The sequence below is a fragment of the Coregonus clupeaformis genome, chromosome 9, assembly GCF_020615455.1.
Source record: "Coregonus clupeaformis isolate EN_2021a chromosome 9, ASM2061545v1, whole genome shotgun sequence".
NCBI lineage: Eukaryota > Metazoa > Chordata > Actinopteri > Salmoniformes > Salmonidae > Coregonus > Coregonus clupeaformis.
Window position 1 is genome coordinate 225,001 of NC_059200.1, and position 22,090 is coordinate 247,090.

Here is a 22,090-nt window from a genome sequence, read left to right on the forward strand (position 1 = left end):
TGAGGTTTGCGATGCTCATAAATGGTCATAGAAGGAGTGTTTGGTTTGGTTGTGTGGGTTGGATCCAGACACTGCATTCCTGAAAGGTAACGGAAAACTGTTCCTGTCTCCTTCACTGTTCCTGTCTCCTTCGCTAACCATCAAGTTAAGGGGTAGTGCTCCCAAATTACAAACTGACCTCATCTATGGATACCAGGAAACATAATCAAGATTTAATGTTTTTTTTTACTTTACTACAACAGCAATTACCATCTTGAGTGATATTTGTAATTTGGGTGAACTGTCCCTTTAACTGCATAGTAAACTCAGTCTCTTATAAGTAGATGGATGATATAATCAGATGTCATATCTCTCTAGTTTAACCCTATCAGATACCGTTACAACACCAACACAGTGTCTCAGACCTGTTTTCCTCTCCGACAGGGCCGAGAGTGTTTGGTTTCAGCCGATAGGACGCTGAGTGTCCAACTATTCCTTGTGAAAATAAGAAGGGGTATTTGGGAAGGTTGGAAGTGGTTAACCTAGTGGAGAGGGTCCTGTTATTGAACCGGCAGGAGGGAGAGTAACGTTATTGGCCAGGACAGATCCCAGACGCCGACACAGATCCGCTTTCTTTTTTCGGGCTCTAAGCTCTGCGAGCCAGGCCTGTCGCCATGGGCGACCAAGCCCCGTACCTGTTTATCCTCTCGTCATGGCGACGGTGGTCCACTATGTCACGCAACACATGCATACACTGAGTGTGCAAAACATTAGGAACACTTTCCTAATATTGAGTTGCACCCCCTCCGAACAGCCTCAATTCATCGGGCATGGACTCTACAAGGTGTCTAAAGCGTTCCACAGGGATGCTGGCCCATGTTGACTCCAATGGTTCCCAGAGTTGTGTCAAGTTGGCTGGATGTCCTTTGGGTGGTGGTCCATTCTTGATACACACGGGAAACTGTTGAGCGTGAAAAACCCAGTAGCGTTGCAGTTCTTGACACACTCAAACCGGTGCGCCTGGCACCTACTACCATACCTCGTTCAAAAGCATTTAAAATATTTTGTATTGCCCATTCACCCTCTGAATGGCACACATACACAATCCATGTCTCAACTGTCTCAAGGCTTAAAAATCCTTCTTTAACCTGTCTCCTCCCCTTCATCTACACGGATTGAAGTGGATTTAACAAGTGACATCAATAAGGGATCATAGCTTTCACCTGGATTCACCTGGTCAGTCTATGTCATGGAAAGAGCAGTTGTTCCTAATGTTTTGTACACTCAGTGTACATCGTCAGGAGAAAGCACAGGGGTATGTTTAGACGAAGGACGATGTTCTTGACTCCTGCACGTGGCAGAAGTAGGTGTTGATCCAAATATGTTATTGTCTAAGATAATAAAACTAAATGGGCCCTACCTTGCCCTGTCCTGTCCCGCTTTGCCCTGTCCTGTCCCGCTTTGCCCTGTCCTGTCCCGCTTTGCCCTGTCCTGTCCCGCTTTGCCCTGTCCTGTCCCGCTTTGCCCTGTCCTGCAAGCTCCACCTTGTCCTCTGCTCCAGAAGGAATTTAGTGTTATTGAGTTTAGAGGGCAAATCTCTGCACTGCTTCACCTTGAATAATGTCCTGAATAGAGGTGTGTGTGGTCTCCTATTGGTTCACTAGAACCCACCAGACGATAAGGGGTTAAAGGGGAGCTCAAAGAGTGACAACAATACCGTCCCTTTTATGGTTGTCCTTTTAATCGAGCACCGTGCTTCTTCCCGTAGGCTTCACTTCCTCCTGGTCTGGAACGTTAGTGTGGCAGATCAGTTTCCTCCGGGAAGAAAGGAAAATAAACAATGGCAGAAGAATTGAGGTTGAATCTTCTAGACATTGGGAGCCAGAATAGGCTACTGGTGCCACACAATGTCTTCATTTCTCCTCCCTGTTGTTGTTGAACTTGGAATTTGATAGGCGCAGGGTGTTCCTACTCTGTTTTTCTTTATATGTGTTGTTCTCTCTGTTGTTTCACTCTTACTCTTTTCAGTGTGTTTCCCTTTAAACTCAACTTCCCTTTCAATTTCACCTGTTCAACCTTGGCATTTACCTGTGGTCCTGTGGTCCCTATTGTTACCACCCCAGAGGAAAGTATTTTGTCGCCGTGAGTGTGACCTGGCACATTGTACTCCTGTACCTTTTCCAACCTGTGTTTTTCACCTGCTTCCATGGAGCTGTAATCCTAGATCTGAAACCAGAGACCTGTCAGCTTTCTAGTCCTAACCCACCACAGACTGGAAGAGTCTCGCATTAGCTCTGTCTATTGTCTCTAGGGCTGCAAAGCTACTGGTAGTTTACCAAAGTTACCGGAATCTATCGTAACCTTGGTAAATTATACTTGAATAACTTTTTTTTTTTTTATTCATATATAGTATTCATTTTTTATATTTTAAAAAGTTTATAGTAGATAGACCATAGGGTTCAAGAGAAAATAGCCTAATTAATGAAAAAAGCATCTAATCAACAATGCAATTATTTTCAACTAACTTTACAACACTTCCAACAATTTGCTTTTTTTCACAGCTGCCACCAGTTTGACGCCGAAACATTGACAACAAATACATACTGACATTGTCAAATAAATAAGTGTGTAAAATAAATATATAAAATATATTTAATGCTGAAACCCTCATATTAAACACCAATGGTATTCACTAAGTTGATGGTTTATATTTAAGATAATGTTTTACAGCTTTGTCATTCAATCATTTTTTGGAAAATCATCTTAAGTTATTTCATATATTTTACATGGGATAAGGCCAAACAGAGGGTCAGTGATTATTAGACAGTACCCAAAAGGACCACTAGATGTCTTGTGATAGATTAAATAAAATCCTTGAAAGATACCCACATTCTTTGAAAGTTTCCAGTAAGATACCCTCCCTTTGCAACACGAATTGTCCCTAGTCCTCATCCGATCTGCTTGGGTGTGACCCAGTTCATTGAAATTAATTGTGCTGATGTTCCAATACACCGCATGGAAACACAGTAAAACATGATTGAACTCTATTTAAAGGGATACTTTGGGATTTTGAACTCGCCTATACCATTTTTATGTATCTGTGTCCAGTATGAAGGAAGTTAGAGGTAGTTTCACGAGCCAATGCTAACTAGTGTTAGCGCAATGACTGGGAGTCTATGGATATCGGCTAGCATGCTACTTCCAGTCATTGCGCTAACGCTAGTTAGCAAGTGCGCTAGTTAGCAACGTCCTTCAAACTGCACGCAGAGACATAAAAATGGTATCCACGGGTTCATCTGACTCTGGGGCAGTAGATAAAGGTACCCATTTAAATAGAGCTGAGAGAACCATTGATAGGGATGCATCACTAAACTTAATTTGTATCTCTTTATTCTTTTTTTCCCTTCCTCCAATCTATCTCTCCCTCAGGAGTGGTGCGTGAGCTGGCTACCAAGTCAGACAGCAAGCTTAAGTCTATCTCCACCACCAGGCTCAACCCACAGCATCATCTCTGGTACGAACAGCCCAGATTTATGTTATAATTGCCATGAAAGACTTCCATGATGTCCTCATATCCTCACCGTTTCCACTCAATTGTATTGAGCCAAGCCATAGGCACATCTGCGTCTTACCCCAACTGTGACACTGACAAGGCTGTGGTAACTTCTGTCTGGTGTTACTAAACCTCCCCATTGTCGAAAATTGGGCTCTAAATTAGTGGCTGAACCACATACTAATGTCTTACATGTGTTAGCCTCGAGATGCTAAGAAAGCGCTAACGATGCATTACCTTTAACTAGAGAGCTGATCCTGCAGTGCAATGTCCTTAGGGGCTTCATCCCAATACTGTTAAGTGGCTTCTTCCCCTATGATCTTAGTCCTTAGGGGGTTCATCCTAATACTGTTAAGTGGCTTCCTCCCCTATGATCTTAGTCCTTAGCGGGTTCATCCCAATACCGTGAAGTGGCTTCCTTTCTTATGATCTTCTTGTATCCTTGCTCACGTGAAAGGACTGGAAAGTGAGGACGACCAGATAGGAAAGGAAACCATTTTTAGTATATGGATTTACCATCCACCCTTGTTTCTGTGGTATTGTTGGAACACGCTGAACATTCACTGAGTTAATTCATGGCTCAGTTATTATACGGCCCTTCTTTTTTTGTGTAGCTGAAAACCCCAGCTACTCAGACAACAGACTCACTGTTTGAACAAGACCGTAGGATGACTCAGGACAGTTTATTTGTTTATCATCATTCCTACCATCTCTGTCTAGCTTTTATAATCACACTATCATGGATATAGTTGGAATAACATTTAACACGTGGTCGCTTTAAAGTCAACCACAGAAACCACAAAACACTACATAGAATTACTATTACCTCTGTCTGCTCGCTTTCGAAAAAACAAACTCACCCAGGTTGCCATTTTGAAACCATAGGCCAAAGTCTTCATTATGTGTCTCGGTGATACAGGTATGAATCAGGAACAATAGACATATCTCCACACTTTTGAGATCTGCCCCTTCTCAAAAGCATTTAGATTCAGTGTCTGGTGTGGTGTATGGGCCTGATGTTCAATGTAACGTGGTGAATATTAACCTGGTTGTCTCTTATGTAAGTCTTTCCTCTGTGTCTCCCCAGGCCTCTAGTGTGTGAAGACATGCAGACTGATGTGGAGGATGGCCAGCTACAGTTCTTCTACCTCCTGGCCTTTCTACATCAAGGTACATTAGAAGTGTATGTATACTGAACAAAAATATAAACGCAACGTGTCGGTCCCATGTTTAATGAGATGAAATAAAAGATCCCAGAAATTTTCCATACGCATAAAAAGCTTATTTCTCTCAAATGTTGTGCACAAATTTGTTTACATCAATGTTAGTAAGCATTTCTCCTCTGCCAAGATAATCCATCCACCTGACAGGTATGGCATATCAAGAAGCTGATTAAACAGCATGATCATTACACAGGTGCACCTTGTGCTGGGGACAATAAAAGGCCACTCTAAAATGTACAGTTTTGTCACACAACACAATGCCATAGATGTCTCAAGTTTTGAGGGAGCGTGCAATTGGCATGCTGACTGGAGGAATGTCCACCAGAGCTGTTGCCAGAGAATTGAATGTTCATTTCTGTACTATAAACCGCCTCCAACGTCGTTTTAGAAAATTTGGCAGTACGTCCAACCGGCCTCACAACCGCACACCACGTGTAACCACACCAGCCCAGGACCTCCACATCCGACTTCTTCACCTGGGGATCGTCTGAGACCAGGCACCCGGACAGCTGATGAAACTGAGGAGTATTTCTGTCTGTAATAAAGCCTTTTTGTGGGGAAAAACTCATTTTGATTGGCTGGGCCTGGCTTCCCAGTGGGTGGGCCTGGCTCCCAAGTGGGTGGGCCTATGCCCGCCCAGCCCCACCCATGGCTGCGCCCCTGCCCAGTCATGAGAAATCCATAGATTAGGGCCTAATGAATTTATTTCAATTGACTGATTTCCTTATATGAACTGTAACTCAGTAAAATCGTTGAAATTGTTGCATGTTGCGTTTATATTTTTGTTCTGTATGTATGTATGTATGTATGTATGTATGTGCGTGCATAAATGTTCATGTTTCTCTGTGTGATTGAGTGTATCTGTGTATCTCTCTGTCTGTGACTGCATACATTGCATCTGTAGCCAAGCATGGCTGCAGGCTATGGTCTGTGCAGGTGAAAAGAATGTAAAGTACTGTAATTGTAACATGCACTCACCTGCTCCTTCTGTCTCTGCTGAATAGTTTTAAACTGGGTTTAGACATCAGGAGGATAGAGAAATGGAATGGTTTTAAACTGGGTTTAAACATCAGGAGGATAGAGAAATGGAATGGTTTTAAACTGGGTTTAAACATCAGGAGGATAGAGAAATGGAATGGTTTTAAACTGGGTTTAAACATCAGGAGGATAGAGAAATGGAATGGTTTTTTTATTTAACCTTTATTTAACTAGGCAAGTCAGTTAAGAAAAAATTCTTATTTACAATGACTGCATACCCTGGACAAACCCTCCCCTATCCCAGACGACGCTGGGCCAATTGTGCACCGGCCTATAGGATTCCCGATCACGGCCGGATGTGATACAGCCCGGGATCTAACCAGGGTCTGTAGTGACGCCTCTAGCACTGAGATGCAGTACCTTAGACAGATGCGCCACTCGGGATTTAAACATCAGGAGTATAGAGGAATAGAATAGGAAATATATCCATTGACACAGGAAAGTGTCCACCCACTTTATATCCCTGGACTTCAGTGGACCAGTGTGGGGAGAATGAGGGAGGACAATAACGTATTTCACTATATCAAAATGAAATGAATTGGGCTAACTCAGCCCATCCAGTACACTGAAGAGTGTCAATTCAGAAAGTCATGATACTGTATGGTGCCAGGTAACTGCAGTCATCTGTGGAGGATCAAAGTTTAAAGCACACTACTGTATATCGCTCCCTTCCCAGTCCTCCCACTCTCTCTCCCTGTAGGAGATCGCTGTAGTCTAGTCAGATCCAGTGTTGCATGACTCTTATTTTTCACCCTAACCTGTGAGAATAATGGTGTACCAGTGGTAAAACACTTTGAGACGTGCCATAAAGCCCCCGGTTAGATAAATACAGTACAAGCCAAACTATTTAGATGCAAGTATATGATGATAATCAGTACAGAGAGAAGGGGGGGTTTAAACATTTAGACCAAATGCATATTTTCTGTGTCTTATATTTGTTCTCTCTGCCAGAAGACAGCGTGACCCCTCTGACAGTTCTGGCCACCCGGGAAACCCTGTACCTGCTCAACGAAGACCACCAATGGAGCAAGAGCTTGCCCCACCCGTCAGCCAATGAGAACGGGGATCCCTGCAGTGGGCGGGTCACTGTTCAAGAGACCCAGCCAATCAGCTGTGTCAGCTCTGTCCATCTATGGTCGTCTGACCCATGCAGAATGGACATCAAGCTTTACGATGAGGTGAGACTGAGGGAGGAAAGAGGCTTGTGATTGGTCTTAGATTAGGAAGGGCTTCTTCCAAGTTCTCAAGGGTAAGCTGGATAAGCTAAATGCTATCATGAGCAAAGTTGGGAACACGTTTGTATAATTATTAGACATTTTTCAGGATGAAATCTCTCTCATTTTCAAGAGTGTCCAAATGAAAACAACTAACAAGCGAACAATACTTAGTAAGAAGAAGAATATGGCTACTACTGTCTAATAATAATAACAATGAAATGAAATTACATTTTATTTGGCACATGCGCCGAATACAACAGGTGTAGTAGACCTTACCATGAAATGCTTACTTACAAGCCCTTAACCAACAATGCAGTTATAAGAAAAATAAGAGTTAAGAAAATATATATGTATATATATATATATATATATATATATATTTATATTTATATATATATATACACACACACAGTGGGGAGAACAAGTATTTCATACACTGACGATTTTGCAGGTTTTCCTACTTACAAAGCATGTAGAGGTCTGTAATTTTTATCATAGGTACACTTCAACTGTGAGAGACGGAATCTAAAACAAAAATCCAGAAAATCACATTGTATGATTTTTAAGTAATTAATTTGCATTTTATTGCATGACATAAGTATTTGATACATCAGAAAAGCAGAACTTAATATTTGGTACAGAAACCTTTGTTTGCAATTACAGAGATCATGCGTTTCCTGTAGATCTTGACCAGGTTTGCACACACTGCAGCAGGGATTTTGGCCCACTCCTCCATACAGACCTTCTCCAGATCCTTCAGGTTTCGGGGCTGTCGCTGGGAAATACAGACTTTCAGCTCCCTCCAAAGATTTTCTATTGGGTTCATGTCTGGAGACTGGCTAGGCCACTCCAGGACCTTGAGATGCTTCTTACGGAGCCACTCCTTAGTTGCCCTGGCTGTGTGTTTCGGGTCGTTGTCATGCTGGAAGATCCAGCCACGACCCATCTTCAATGCTCTTACTGAGGGAAGGAGGTTGTTGGCCAAGATCTCGCGATACATGGCCCCATCCATCCTCCCCTCAATACGGTGCAGTCGTCCTGTCCCCTTTGCAGAAAAGCATCCCCAAAGAATGATGTTTCCACCTCCATGCTTCACGGTTGGGATGGTGTTCTTGGGGTTGTACTCATCCTTCTTCTTCCTTCAAACACGGCGAGTGGAGTTTAGACCAAAAAGCTCTATTTTTGTCTCATCAGACCACATGACCTTCTCCCATTCCTCCTCTGGATCATCCAGATGGTCACTGGCAAACTTCAGACGGGCCTGGACATGCGCTGGCTTGAGCAGGGGGACCTTGCGTGCGCTGCAGGATTTTAATCCATGACGGCGTAGTGTGTTACTAATGGTTTTCTTTGAGACTGTGGTACCAGCTCTCTTCAGGTCATTGACCAGGTCCTGCCGTGTAGTTCTGGGCTGATCCCTCACCTTCCTCATGATCATTGATGCCCCACGAGGTAGATCTTGCATGGAGCCCCAGACCGAGGGTGATTGACTGTCATCTTGAACTTCTTCCATTTTCTAATAATTGCGCCAACAGTTGTTGCCTTCTCACCAAGCTGCTTGCCTATTGTCCTGTAGCCCATCCCAGCCTTGTGCAGGTCTACAATTTTATCCCTGATGTCCTTACACAGCTCTCTGGTCTTGGCCATTGTGGAGAGGTTGGAGTCTGTTTGATTGAGTGTGTGGACAGGTGACTTTTATACAGGTAACGAGTTCAAACAGGTGCAGTTAATACAGGTAATGAGTGGAGAACAGGAGGGCTTCTTAAAGAAAAACTAACAGGTCTGTGAGAGCCGGAATTCTTACTGGTTGGTAGGTGATCAAATACTTATGTCATGCAATAAAATGCAAATTAATTACTTAAAAATCATACAATGTGATTTTCTGGATTTTTGTTTTAGATTTCGTCTCTCACAGTTGAAGTGTACCTATGATAAAAATTACAGACCTCTACATGCTTTGTAAGTAGGAAAACCTGCAAAATCGGCAGTGTATCAAATACTTGTTCTATATATATACAGTTCCAGTCAAAAGTTTGGACACCTACTCATTCAAGTGTTTTTCTTTATTTTTACTATTTTTTACATTGTAGAATAATGGTGAAGACATCAAAACTATTAAATAACACATATGGAATCATGTAGTAACCAAAAAAGTGTTAAACAAATCAAAATATATTTTATATTTGAGATTCTTCAAATAGCCACCCTTTGGCTTGATTTACATTTACATTTTAGTCATTTAGCAGACGCTCTTATCCAGAGCAACTTACAGTTAGTGAGTGCATACATTATTATATTTTTTCATACTGGCCCCCCGTGGGAATCAAACCCACAACCCTGGCATGGCAAACGCCATGCTCTACCAACTGAGCTACATCCCTGCCGGCCATTCCCTCCCCTACCCTGGACGACGCTGGGTCAATTGTGCGCCGCCCCATGGGTCTCCCGGTCGCGGCCGGCTACGACAGAGCCTGGATTCGAACCAGGATCTCTAGTGGCACAGCTAGCACTGCGATGCAGTGCCTTAGACCACTGCGCCACTCGGGGGATGATGACAGCTTGATAAAAGCTTTGCACACTCTTGGCATTCTCTCAACCAGCTTCATGAGGTAGTCACCAGGAATGCATTTCAATTAACAGGTGTGCCTTGTTAACAGTTAATTTGTGGAATTTCTTTCCTTCTTAATGCGTTTGAGCCAATCAGTTGTGTTGTGACAAGGTAGGGGGGGTATACAGAAGATAGCCCTATTTGGTAAAAGACCAAGTCCATATTATGGCAAGAACAGCTCAAATAAGCAAAGAGAAACGACAGTCCATCATTACTTTAAGACATGAAGGTCAGTAAATGCGGGACATTTCAAGAACTTTGAAAGTTTCTTGAAGTGCAGTCGCAAAATCCATCAAGCGCTATGATGAAACTGGCTCTCATGAGGACCGCCACTGGAATGGAAGACCCAGAGTTCAAGTAACAGACACATCTCAACATCAACTGTTCAGAGGGGACTGTGTGAATAAGGCCTTCATGGTCGAATTGCTGCAAAGAAACCACTACTAAAGGACACCAATAAGAAGAAGAGACCTGCTTGGACCAAGAAACACGAGCAATGGACATTAGACCGGTGGAAATGTGTCCTTTGGTCTGGAGTCAAAATTGGAGAGTTTTGGTTCCAACCGCCGTGTCTTTGTGAAATGCGGTGTGGGTGAACGGATGATTTCCGCATGTGTAGTTCCCACCGTAAAGCATGGAGGAGGAGGTGTTATGGTGTGGGGGTGCTTTGCTGGTGACACTGTCTGTGATTTATTTAGAATTCAAGGCACACTTAACCAGCGTGGCTACCACAGCATTCTGCAGCGATACGCCATCCTATCTGGTTTGGGCTTAGTGGGACTATCATTTGTTTTTCAACAGGCCAATGACCCAACAGACCTCCAGGCTGTGTAAGTGCTATTTTACCAAGAAGGAGAGTGATGGAGTGCTGCAATCAGATGACCTGGCCTCCACAATCCCCCGACCTCAGCCCAATTGAGATGGTTTGGGATGATTCGGACGGCAGAGTGAAGGAAAAGCAGCCAACAAGTGCTCAGCATGTGGGAACTCCTTCAAGACTGTTGGAAAAGCATTCCAGGTGAAGCTGGTTGAGAGAATGCCAAGAGTGTGCAAAGCTGTCAAGGCAAAGGGTGGCTATTTGAAATATAAAATATATTTTGATTTGTTTAACACTTTCTTGGTTACTACATGATCCCTTATGTGTTATTTCATAGTTTTGATATCTTCACTATTATTCTACAATGTAGAAAATAGTAAAAAATAAAGAAAAACCCTTTAATGAATAGGTGTGTCCAAACGTTTGACTGGTACTGTATGTATGTTGTGACGTCACGAGAGGCTACACAGCTTTCAGCGGGGTTGCTCAAGTAGTGCAAGGAGACAAGGTTCAAACAAACCAAGGATTTTATTATAGGTCTTGGGAAATTAACGAAAATATAACAAAATTCTGTTCTCTTGTGGCTCTTTAAGGGTTAACAGTTCAGGGATGTCTCTTCCACATCCAAAATCATAATTCTCACTCGCTCAGATAACTTTTCCCCAGCCTTACTGTAGTCCACGTTGCAGCTAGTGGCCAACCCAGCAAAAAGTCCTTCCAAATGTCTCTCACGTATTTCCACAGGTGCATATATCCAAAGGTGAGTATCTCCCAAAGGTAAGTGTCTCCAAATCCTTATATTCCTCCTGGAAGTGGACGTGCAGCACTCTTGTCCTCCAGAGAGCCCAGGTTGGAGACTGTCTCTTCACCCCCCACACACTCCCTCAGTGTGTCTCTTCCCTTCCCAAACCTTCAGCTCATCAGCCCCTCATTTGTTTCAGCTGCGTGGGAAGATTGGCCATAGAGGGGTGGAGTTCCCGACCATACCAGCAGATGGAGCCATAGCTGTCTGGGTTTGCAGCCACCTCAGGGGGATGTAACGTCCCTCCAGGACACAGCCTCTCGTGACATCACACATCCCCCTCCTCGGGACCGACGTCCTCGTCGGGGTAAAGGCAGCGAAGAAGGCATCACGCCGGGAGAGGGCGTCCGCATTGCCGTGGTGCTTGCCAGCCTGCTCTCTCTTCAACTCCTCCACCTCTAGGACCAGGGACTCAGCCTCCTGTTGTCTCTCCTTGAGTTTCTTACTGAACGCATCAGCCTTGGTTTTAGCAGAGTTTAGCTTCTGTTGAGCAGCTTTCAGTTCCTTCTCTCTCTCTGCCTCCGCATTCTTCATCTTGTTCTCCAACACCTTGTACTTCTCCTCTGCCTTCTTCTGGACCTCCTTACTCCTGCGCAGGGTCTCCTCACACTCCTCGATGGTCCTGCGCAGCCTCTCCAGCTCCTCCTGTTGCTTAGGGAAGGAGCTCTGTTGGAGTTTAGCCTGGAGGATATCTAACTCTTCTGTCTTCATGTCTAACTGTTGCTTTAACAAACGATACCTCTCAGCGGTCCCCTTCAGACCAGACAGTTCTTTGTCCAGATTCTGTAGCTCCGTCTCTGTGTCGGTCTGGGCACCTGCCATCCCTATCAGAGCCCGGGCGGGAGTGAGTAACTCGGAGGATTGCACCGGAGCCTTCCCAGGATGAGTCTTGCCTCTCCGTTTCCGAGGTACTCGGGTTATCCTCTCCTGAGACTCTCTCCAGAGTGGGTAAAAGGCTGGGCAGTCTCGTCCAATTAGGACAGGGACGGGGAGGGAATCAACCACCCCGCCGTCGTGTGTATGGTTCCCCGTGTGCTGGTCATTGTAAGTTCAGTAATGGGGTATTCTCTGGTGTCCCCATGGACACAGGAAACTGGGAGGACTTTCCCGGGGTCAGACACGTTGGGCCCACCAAATCCTTACGCACCAGGGTGGCCCGGCTACCAGAATCCAGTAAGGCCTCCACATCATGGTGATTCACAGTTACCGGGCAGGTGGGGGGTCGATCTGGGCCGCCATCTACGACTCCCAAGAGCAAGGCAAAACGGTGTGTGGGTGCTGAGCTGGAGGACTCCGCAGTGGGCATAGGTTCATCGGCTGGTTTCCCACACTGCCAGGAGATATGTCCCATCTCCCCACACCGGTAACACTGTCGAGTTTCCCCCCTCTGGTGTACTCTTCTTGGACCCGCCTGGTTTCTGGCTCCCCCTGGAGCCGGGATAAGTCCTGACGTGGCTGGGTTCGAGACCTTGGGGTCCTTTGGACGGGTTCTTCCCATTTGTGGTGGGGCCGCACTCCTGGGGTCTTTTCGGGAAGCATTCAGCATCTCCGCTGTGGCCTGGTACTTTTCCACAGCTTCCACGGTCAGATCAGCCGTGGTCAAGGCCTGTTGACTGATGAACCGTTTTGCCTCATAAGGCAGGGCGCGTAGGTAACGATCCACCACAACGGCCTCCACCACCGCCGCTGCTGTATTCCTCTGCGGATCCAGCCATTTCCTTGCGATTCGGACAAGTTCATGCATCTGCGCCCGAGGAGGTTGGTCTGGTTGGAAGGTCCAGCTGTGAAAGCGCTGGGCCATACCAAACTTTGTGAGTCCATATCTGCTGAGGATCTCAGACTTCAGGGCATCATAGTCAGTAACCTGGTCAGGGCCCAGGTCCCGGACAGCATTCAGCGATTCCCCGGTTAGAAAGGGGGCTAACAGACCAACCCACTGTTGCTTGGGCCAGGCTTCCCTAGTGGCCGTGGCCTCAAATGCATGCAGGTATGCCTCAATGTCATCGGTAGCTCCCATCTTAGATATAAAGTCACTTGCCTTTATTGGGCGGGTATTTTGGACCACCCTCTGTCTCTGCAACTGCAATTCCTCTGCCTTCAGAAGGTTGGCTTTCTTTTGCTCCTCCAAGAGAGCCACGTTTACTTGCATCTGGGCTTGCTGGCCAGCAACAAGGGCTTTCAATATGTCCTCCATTTCAGTCGGGGGGAGCCTACGGCCAACTTGGAAAACTGGGTGATCAAACCTTCGGTATCCTCCTCTGACATGCACTATTAACGCTTGAGCGTGCCCGTATTCTCCACCATCTGTGACGTCACGAGAGGCTACACAGCTTTCAGCGGGGTTGCTCAAGTAGTGCAAGGAGACAAGGTTCAAACAAACCAAGGATTTTATTATAGGTCTTGGGAAATTAACGAAAATATAACAAAAATTCTGTTCTCTTGTGGCTCTTTAAGGGTTAACAGTTCAGGGATGTCTCTTCCACATCCAAAATCATAATTCTCACTCGCTCAGATAACTTTTCCCCAGCCTTACTGTAGTCCACGTTGCAGCTAGTGGCCAACCCAGCAAAAAAGTCCTTCCAAATGTCTCTCACGTATTTCCACAGGTGCATATATCCAAAGGTGAGTATCTCCCAAAGGTAAGTGTCTCCAAATCCTTATATTCCTCCTGGAAGTGGACGTGCAGCACTCTTGTCCTCCAGAGAGCCCAGGTTGGAGACTGTCTCTTCACCCCCCACACACTCCCTCAGTGTGTCTCTTCCCTTCCCAAACCTTCAGCTCATCAGCCCCTCATTTGTTTCAGCTGCGTGGGAAGATTGGCCATAGAGGGGTGGAGTTCCCGACCATACCAGCAGATGGAGCCATAGCTGTCTGGGTTTGCAGCCACCTCAGGGGGATGTAACGTCCCTCCAGGACACAGCCTCTCGTGACATCACAATGTTATATATATATATATATATATATATATATATATATATATATATATATATATATATATATATATATATATATATATATATATATATATATTATTTTTTTGGTAACAACAATACAATAACAATAACGAGGCTATATACAGGGGGTACCGGTACCGAGGCAATGTGCGGGGGTACAGGTTAGTCGAGGTAATATGTACATGTAGGTAGTGGTAAAGTGACTATGCATCGATAATAAACAGCGAGTAGCAGCAGTGTAAAAAAAAAAGAGGGGGGGGTTAAATACAATAGTCCGGGTAGGCATTTGGTTAACTGTTCAGCATTCTTATGACTTGGGGGTAGAAGCTGTTAAGGAGCCTTTTGGACCAAGACATGGCGCTCCGGTACCACTTGCCGTGCGGTAGCAGAGAGAACAGTCTATGACTAGGGTGTCTGGAGTCTTTGACAATTTTTAGGGCCTTCCTCTGACACCGCCTGGTATAGAGGTCCTGGATGGCAGGAAGCTTGGCCCCAGTAATGTACTGGGCCGTACGCACTACCCTCTAGTTCCTTGCGGTCGGATGCCGAGCAGTTGCCACACCAGGTGGTGATGCAACCAGTCAGGATGCTCTCGATGGTGCAGCTGTAGAACTTTTTGAGGATCTGAGGACCCATGCCAAATCTTATCAGTCTCCTGAGGGGGAATAACAATAAAATCATAATAATTAAAATAAAATAAACCTACATTAACAGCATAAAAAACATTTTTTACAACTACTAATAGGCCTACAACTAATAAAAACTACTGCTACTACTACTAATAAAAACTACTACTAATACAACTAATAAAAGTCAATTTAGTGATTCAGACATGATGTGCAATGATGTCTTATAATGGCATCCAAGAACGAATCTGCAAAGATTGTTATAAAATACATCTCATTCGCAAAGTAAGGTTTTGGTTGTGTTTTGATAGATGATGTCACAATGGTCTAGGACAGGAAGCAGCAGTTTGGTTACTAAGGTCTTTCTAATGGATACAGTAAAACAATTCTTAGATCTGCATAGTAACCCAAGTTTATAGTTCATTGTTTTTCTAATATAATCGAAAATGCTTTCCAAAAGATATTTCAGAATCTATCCTCAAACCCAGATATTTCAAACAAATAACACTTTCAAGCGTTGTTCCATCACTTAAAATAGGACTTTGTTTGACTTTGTGTGACTTTGTGTTTGCGTATACAGTACATAAGAGTGTCTGTGTGTGTTTCCTGTGCAGATAGTGAAGGAGGAAAAGACGTGGTCGTTACGCTCTGACAGTACAGAGCTGGTGCAGGGCCTACTGGTGTGGGTCAGAACACAATGGGAGAACATGTTCGGAGTCAAACTCACCATCACCACCCTCACCCCACCAGCCTGAGGGAAAACACCCACCCGTCCAACCGTGTTTGTGTGCACATGCATGAGTGTGAGGGTCTGTCTATCTGTCTTCACTGTCAGACCTGTCCCTCAATATGACAATATGTTTACCTGTTTTGAAGCCAACTATGATTTCCTCATGTTTGTTCTCTTTTACAAAAGCACTGATCTGTTAATGTCCTCATCTGAATCCCGTCCATTTTATAACTCTGCCAGTACAGCCAGCCTGTATAGCCAGCCTGTATAGCCAGCCAGTACAGCCAGCCAGTACAGCCAGCCTGTATAGCCAGCCAGTACAGCCAGCCTGTATAGCCAGCCTGTACAGCCAGCCAGTACAGCCAGCCAGGGAGAGTGCCTTGTGTTTTTGCCAGTCCTGCTACGTTCTAATGCTCAAATGCATTAGTGAAAGGGGAGAGGGGGAATCGTGTTTCTTTCAGAGGGGTTGAGGACAGGATAAGGAGGGAGAAAGGGGTAAGCAAAGATGTGAGTTGGGGGTAATTGTGCGTGCATGTGTGTGTTTTATCATGGAAGTCAGTCCATTACTCTGCAGGCAACCTCAGTGGACTGTGACTTCATCAGGAGTCCCGGGACTGGAGCAGTGAGTTGTGACATCACGCGCTCGGCACAAGGCTCTCTAGCCGTCCCGTGAGGCTCCGCTCCAGACACCTCTGACGTGACACCTCTTAGTTCCTTTCTCTCTAATCAGGGACTTTTGATGTCTCTATTCACTGTGTGATTATGTAAAGGAAAAGGCCAACCGAAGCCCGGAGTAAGGGCAACCCAAGTGAAGAGTTGCAGCTAAGGCAATGAAGTGGGACAGTATCGGTGTTCTGTATTTTTGGGAAAAGTGCAGATATACTCATGATAGGGACTGTGATATGAAAGGGTTCTGACTTACCTGTTTTAAAGCCGGAAATGTTAGTTGGTTTGTGGCTGTCTGTTAAAATGTATAGTCTTATGCTAATATATCTCTAGTGCAGTTTAACTATATTGCGGATGTCATAAGTGAGTACTATTTTTGATGTAGACAGATGAAAAGAGATGTAAAAGTGGACGACAAACAGACGTGTATAACTTAATTTATTGACTGTCAGCAATGTGTTTGTTACAAATCAATGATAAAAAAGGCTAGCTTTTTATACTTTGTTAAATAAAAATGCATGTCTGTGGTACAATGCATCCTCCTATGTCATTTGTATTTCCACATGTTTATGTCCAACTCTTTCACTTTCACAGTGAGAAAGTTACTTTTCCCTCTGTAATCATGCAGTTCCAGAAGGATTTTTCATTGTTCTCACAGTCAGCCCAACGTCAACCACTAGACCACAACCGCAGCAATGAACCCCCCTCCCCGTCACGCTAATCCTCCCCAGTTGACAGTCTCCACACAACTACCAATAATCATCACTTTCTGCCCCATCAGACCCCCCTGCGGTTCTTCAATGAAACATTTGACAATTCCTAAGATTTTATTGTGTAATACAAGAACATTTCCTCACCAAGTAACATTTTTTCATAGTAGGAGGAATACAAATTCTGAAATGTTACGGGAAGCTTTGGAATAGATTGTCTACTATAGGCTTAACCATCACACCGATAGTCTCTATCCATTCCTGTCATATCTGGGATCACGAGGAAGAAGAGAAGGACAGAAGGAAGCACTTTAAAACCCTCCAGAGGTCAAATGGTTTCCTTTCAGGAAGAGATCTCCATCTATGGTCATGGCATCAAGGGCCTGTTCATCTGGACCAATGTTCAAAGCAGCGTTAAATGTTCCAAGCATTGCAGAAATGTACTCAAATCAATCAAATGTATTTTATATACATATATCAGCAGTTGTCAGAAAGTGCTTTACAAAATGGCATATTATTATTATTATAAGATACCCAGCCTAAAACCCCAAAAGAGAAAGCAGCACAACGGCTAGGAAAAATTCCCTAGAAGTCAGGAACCTAGGAAGAAACTTGGAGAGGAACCATGCTCAGTTCTCTTCTGGCTGAGCCGAGGGGAGAGTTAAGAGTACATGTGGTCATTAAGGCCATTAATTCCAGAAGTTCAAACGTTCATAGATCACCAGCAGGGTCATATAATAACCATGGTGGCTATAGAGAGGGCAACAGTTCAACAACTCAGGGGTCAATGTCAGTTGGCTTTTCATAACCAGGTATTCTGAGATGAGAGAGAGAGTGGCCGGTGAATCAGGTCAGGGGTCAACAGCAGCAGTCAGGACCACAGAACGAACTGGATCAGTATGACCAGGTAGACTGGGGACAGGGACAGCCAGGAGTCGTCAGGCCAGGTAGTCCTGAGGCATGGTCCTAGGGCTCAGGTCCTCCGGGACGATAGAGGGGAATTAGAGAATGGAAGGGTACCAAACACATAAAAAACATGGAAACATTACAATGAGCCTGTCCTCCTATAGATCCTCCCACCAGCCTCCTCTGATAGAGAGAGAGCATGCCTAAGAACACACAGTACATCAGATAAGGCAAGACAGACAGAAGATAGTCTCCTGGCACATAGGCTATTGCAGCATAGATACTGGGGACTGAGACGGGGGGTGTCGGAAGACACTGTGGCCCTGTCCTACTCCCCCTCCCCCGGTTCCAAATGGCACCCTATTCCCTATAAAGTATAGTGCACTACTTTTGACCAGGGCCCATAAGGAATAGGGTGCCATTTGGGACGCAGAGTGGAGTAAACAAGGGGGGCAGGGAACATAGCGCCAGATAAGTAAAACATCAGTGTGATCTACCTGGCAGGCACATACGTCAAAATATTAAGGCTTAACTTGTACGGATCAACAGTCACCCAAAGGAGACACTTATACAACTAACTGCCTAAAAGACCCAGAGGTGATAGACTGACATTCATGTGGAGATGAAGATGTGTGGATATTTTCTCTGCTTGCGTAAGTAGGATTGGGAGAGTAGGGTTAGATATCACAGCATACACACTTCCTGCAACATTCGTGGGGCCCTTGACACTGCTCTGGCAGTGCTACTCAAGAATTGCCCACCCCTGGGAGAAGACAGCAGTATCCCAGTCCTGGGAGGGGGCTTTGTCCTGTTTGTTTCCCCAGAATTAAGACAAGCAGTTCCTTATTGAGCGAATGACACCGGAGAGAGTCAACATACCACCTGTAAGTAGTAAATACACCCTTTGAAGGCAATGACTCCTTCCTAGCTGTGAAGAGTTGATCTCCTCCAGGCTTTGAAGATGGGATGGGACTCTATTCAGGAAACGTTTTAAAGACCCACTGGGAAAAAACTGGTTGAATCAACGTTGTTTCTATGTAAAAATAATAATAATAATCAGCGTGATGATGTTGAATAAACGTGGAAAACTGATTGGATTTGCAAAAAGTAATCAACGTAAGGGAATTTCATATTTTTTCAGCTAATTTATAACCTAAATCCAATTACATGGTTACATGCTTTGTTGATTTCACGTTGAATTCACGTTAGTTGACAACAACCAAATGTAAATCAAAACTAGACATTGAACTGACGTCTGTGCCCAGTGGGAAGGATGTTTTAAAGAGATTCAGTAGGAGTGGATTATGCTTTTGTTTATCTATGGCATAATAAACTAGTGGTAGTAAACAACATTTGCAGACCTGTTTTGTCTTGCATGACGCCCACATGTTTGACGTAGGTACTCTTTCAGTAAGGTATTAGGGCACTTACCCTGTAAAATCTGTCTCCTGTTTTTTCAAACACTGTTTCTTTGACAATTAAGCCTGTGATAGATGTGTTCCGAGTTTGTTGACGTTAGTGGGACCAGTTTATTACCACACCACATATGGCAAACATCAGATGTTGGCACCACTCTTTGCAAGCTGTTATGTGTGAATTAAAAGGATTTCACACAGCCCATTTTAATTGTGAGAGCATGTGCGCTGAGACCAGCCAAAATACCAAGCTTGAGTTCAGGCAACAGGTGCTTCGACTCAAGATTGGTATTTTCTATTCTACTTTTATCAGACTCACTTGGAATGTACAGTGCATTCGGAAAGTATTCAGACCCCTTGACTTTCCCCACATTTTGTTACGTTACAGCCTTATTCTAAAATTGATTAAATTGTTTTTCCCCCTCATCAATCTACACACAATACCCCATAACGATGAAGCAAAAACTGGTTTTTAGAAGTGTTTGCACATTTATTAAAAACAAACTGCAATATCACATTTACATAAGTATTCAGACCCTTTACTCAGTACTTTGTTGAAGCACCTTTGGCAGCGATTACAGCCTCGAGTCTACTTGGGTATGATGCTACAAGCTTGGCACATCTGTATTTGGAGAGTTTCTCCCATTTTTCTCTGCAGATCTTCTCAAGTTCTGTCAGGTTGGATGGGGAGCGTCGCTGCACAGCTATTTTCAGGTCTCTCCAGAGATGTTCGATCGGGTTTAAGTCCGGGCTCTGGCTGGACCACTCAAGGACATTCAGAGACTTGTCCTGAAGCCACTCCTGTGTTGTCTTGGCTGTGTGCTTAGTGTCGTTGTCCTGTTGGAAGGTGAACCGTCGCCCCAGTCTGAGGTCCTGAGCGCTCTGGAGCAGGTTTTTCATCAAGGATCTCTGAACTTAGCTCATCTTTCCCTCGATCCTGACTAGTCTCCCAGTCCCTGCCGCTGAAAAACATCCTCACAGCATGATGCTGCCACCACCATGCTTCACCGTAGGGATGGTGCCACGATTCCTCCAGACATGACGCTTGGCATTCAGGCTAAAGAGTTCAATCTAGATTTCATCAGACCAGAGAATCTTGTTTCTAATGGTCTGAGAGTCCTTTAGGTGCCTTTTGGCAAACTCCAAGTGCACTGTCATGTGCCTTTTACTGAGGAGTGGCTTCCGTCTAGCCACTCTACCATAAAGGCTTGATTGGTAGAGTGCTGCAGAGATGGTTGTCCTTCTGGAAGGTTCTCCCATCTCCACAGAGGAACTCTGGAGCTCTGTCAGAGTGACCATTGGGTTCTTGGTCACCTCCCTGACCAAGGCCCTTCTCCCCCGATTGCCTTGTTTGGCCGGGCGACCAGCTCTAGGAAGAGTCTTGGTGGTTCCAGACTTCATCCATTTAAGAATGATGGAGGCCACTGTGTTCTTGGGGACCTTCAATGCTGCAGAAATGTTTTGGTACCCTTCCCCAGATCTAATCAATTCCTTCGACCTCATGGCTTGGTTTTTGCTCTGACATGCACTGTCAACTGTGGGACCTTATATAGACAGGTGTGTGCCTTTCCAAATCATGTCCAATCAATTGAATTTACCACAGGTGGACTCCAATCAAGTTGTAGAAACATCTCAACGATGATCAATGGAAACAGGATGCACCTGAGCTCAATTTTGAGTCTCATAGCAAAGGGTCTGAATACTTATGTAAATGAGGTATTTCTGTTTTTTATTTTTAATACATTTGCAGAAATTTCTAAAAACCTGTTTTTGCTTTGTCATTATGGGGTATGGTGTGTAGATCGATGAGGGGAAAAAAACAATTTAAGAATTTTTAGAACTGTAACGTAACAAAATGTGGAAAAGGTCAAGGTGTCTGAATACTTTCCGAATGCACTGTATGCTTTTGGGTTTAAGATGCTGTAGATGTTGAATCACTGGCATCTTGCTATGTATGACACATTATACATTATACACAATCCTATCAATCAGTGGAGGCTGCTGAGGGGAGGACGGCTCATAATAATGGCTGGAACGGAGCAAATGGAAACCACGTGTTTAATGTATTTGAAACCATTCCCCTAATTCTGCTCCAGCCATTACCATGAGCCCATCCTCCCCAATTAAGGTGCCACCAACCTCCTGTGCTATCAATAAGGATATTGATCATTTACCACATGAGCACATTTCCCCAGTAGACATACAGTACATATTAGACATAGCTACACTACTAGAGTGGACATTCTTTGGCCATTTGGACATAGGCACACAGCTGGGCTGGTGTGGAATCCTACAGTCATTCTCTCACAGAGTGTTGAGCTAAGAGTCGATCTGGCTCTGATCCAGCCCTACAGCTGTGTGATAGGGACAGCAGGGAGCATGTTGTTATAGAATACTCTTACTCCCGATCTACACAACCAACAAGACAGAGAGCAGCTGGAGAAAGATCTACCTCACACAGAAGGAGTGCTCACATTTTTATTGTTCTTTAAATGCTCTCTCTCTATCCCCCCTCTCTCTATCCCCCCTCTCTATATCCCCCTCTCTCTACCTCCCCCCTCTCTCTATCCCCCCTCTCTCTACCTCCCCCCTCTCTCTATCCCCCCCTCTCTATATCCCCCTCTCTCTACCTCCCCCCTCTCTCTATCCCCCCTCTCTCTATCCCCCTCTCTATATCCCCCCTCTCTCTACCTCCCCCTCTCTCTACCTCCCCCTCTCTCTATCCCCCCCTCTCTCTATCCCCCCTCTCTCTACCTCCCCCTCTCTCTATCCCCCCTCTCTCTATCCCCCCTCTCTCTATCCCCCCTCTCTCTATCCCCCTCTCTCTACCTCCCCCCTCTCTCTAT

The 22,090-nt window shown here is 44.8% G+C and overlaps 1 protein-coding gene across 2 annotated transcripts in view; it reads left to right on the plus strand.

Annotated features, from left to right (window-relative positions):
* LOC121557984 (serine/threonine kinase 11 interacting protein) overlaps window positions 1-16,747 on the plus strand; it is a 36,791-nt gene extending 20,044 nt beyond the window's left edge. Inside the window, exons 23-26 of one of the 2 annotated variants that reach the window (XM_041871429.2) lie at window positions 3,409-3,493; window positions 4,620-4,702; window positions 6,745-6,971; window positions 15,432-16,747. In XM_041871429.2, the coding sequence (XP_041727363.2) occupies window positions 3,409-3,493; window positions 4,620-4,702; window positions 6,745-6,971; window positions 15,432-15,572 (536 nt within the window). In that variant the 3' untranslated portion in view covers window positions 15,573-16,747. The remainder of the gene's footprint in view (window positions 1-3,408; window positions 3,494-4,619; window positions 4,703-6,744; window positions 6,972-15,431) is intronic. The other variant, XM_045222423.1, reaches the window with a different exon arrangement.
* Window positions 16,748-22,090: the final 5,343 nt, after the last annotated feature.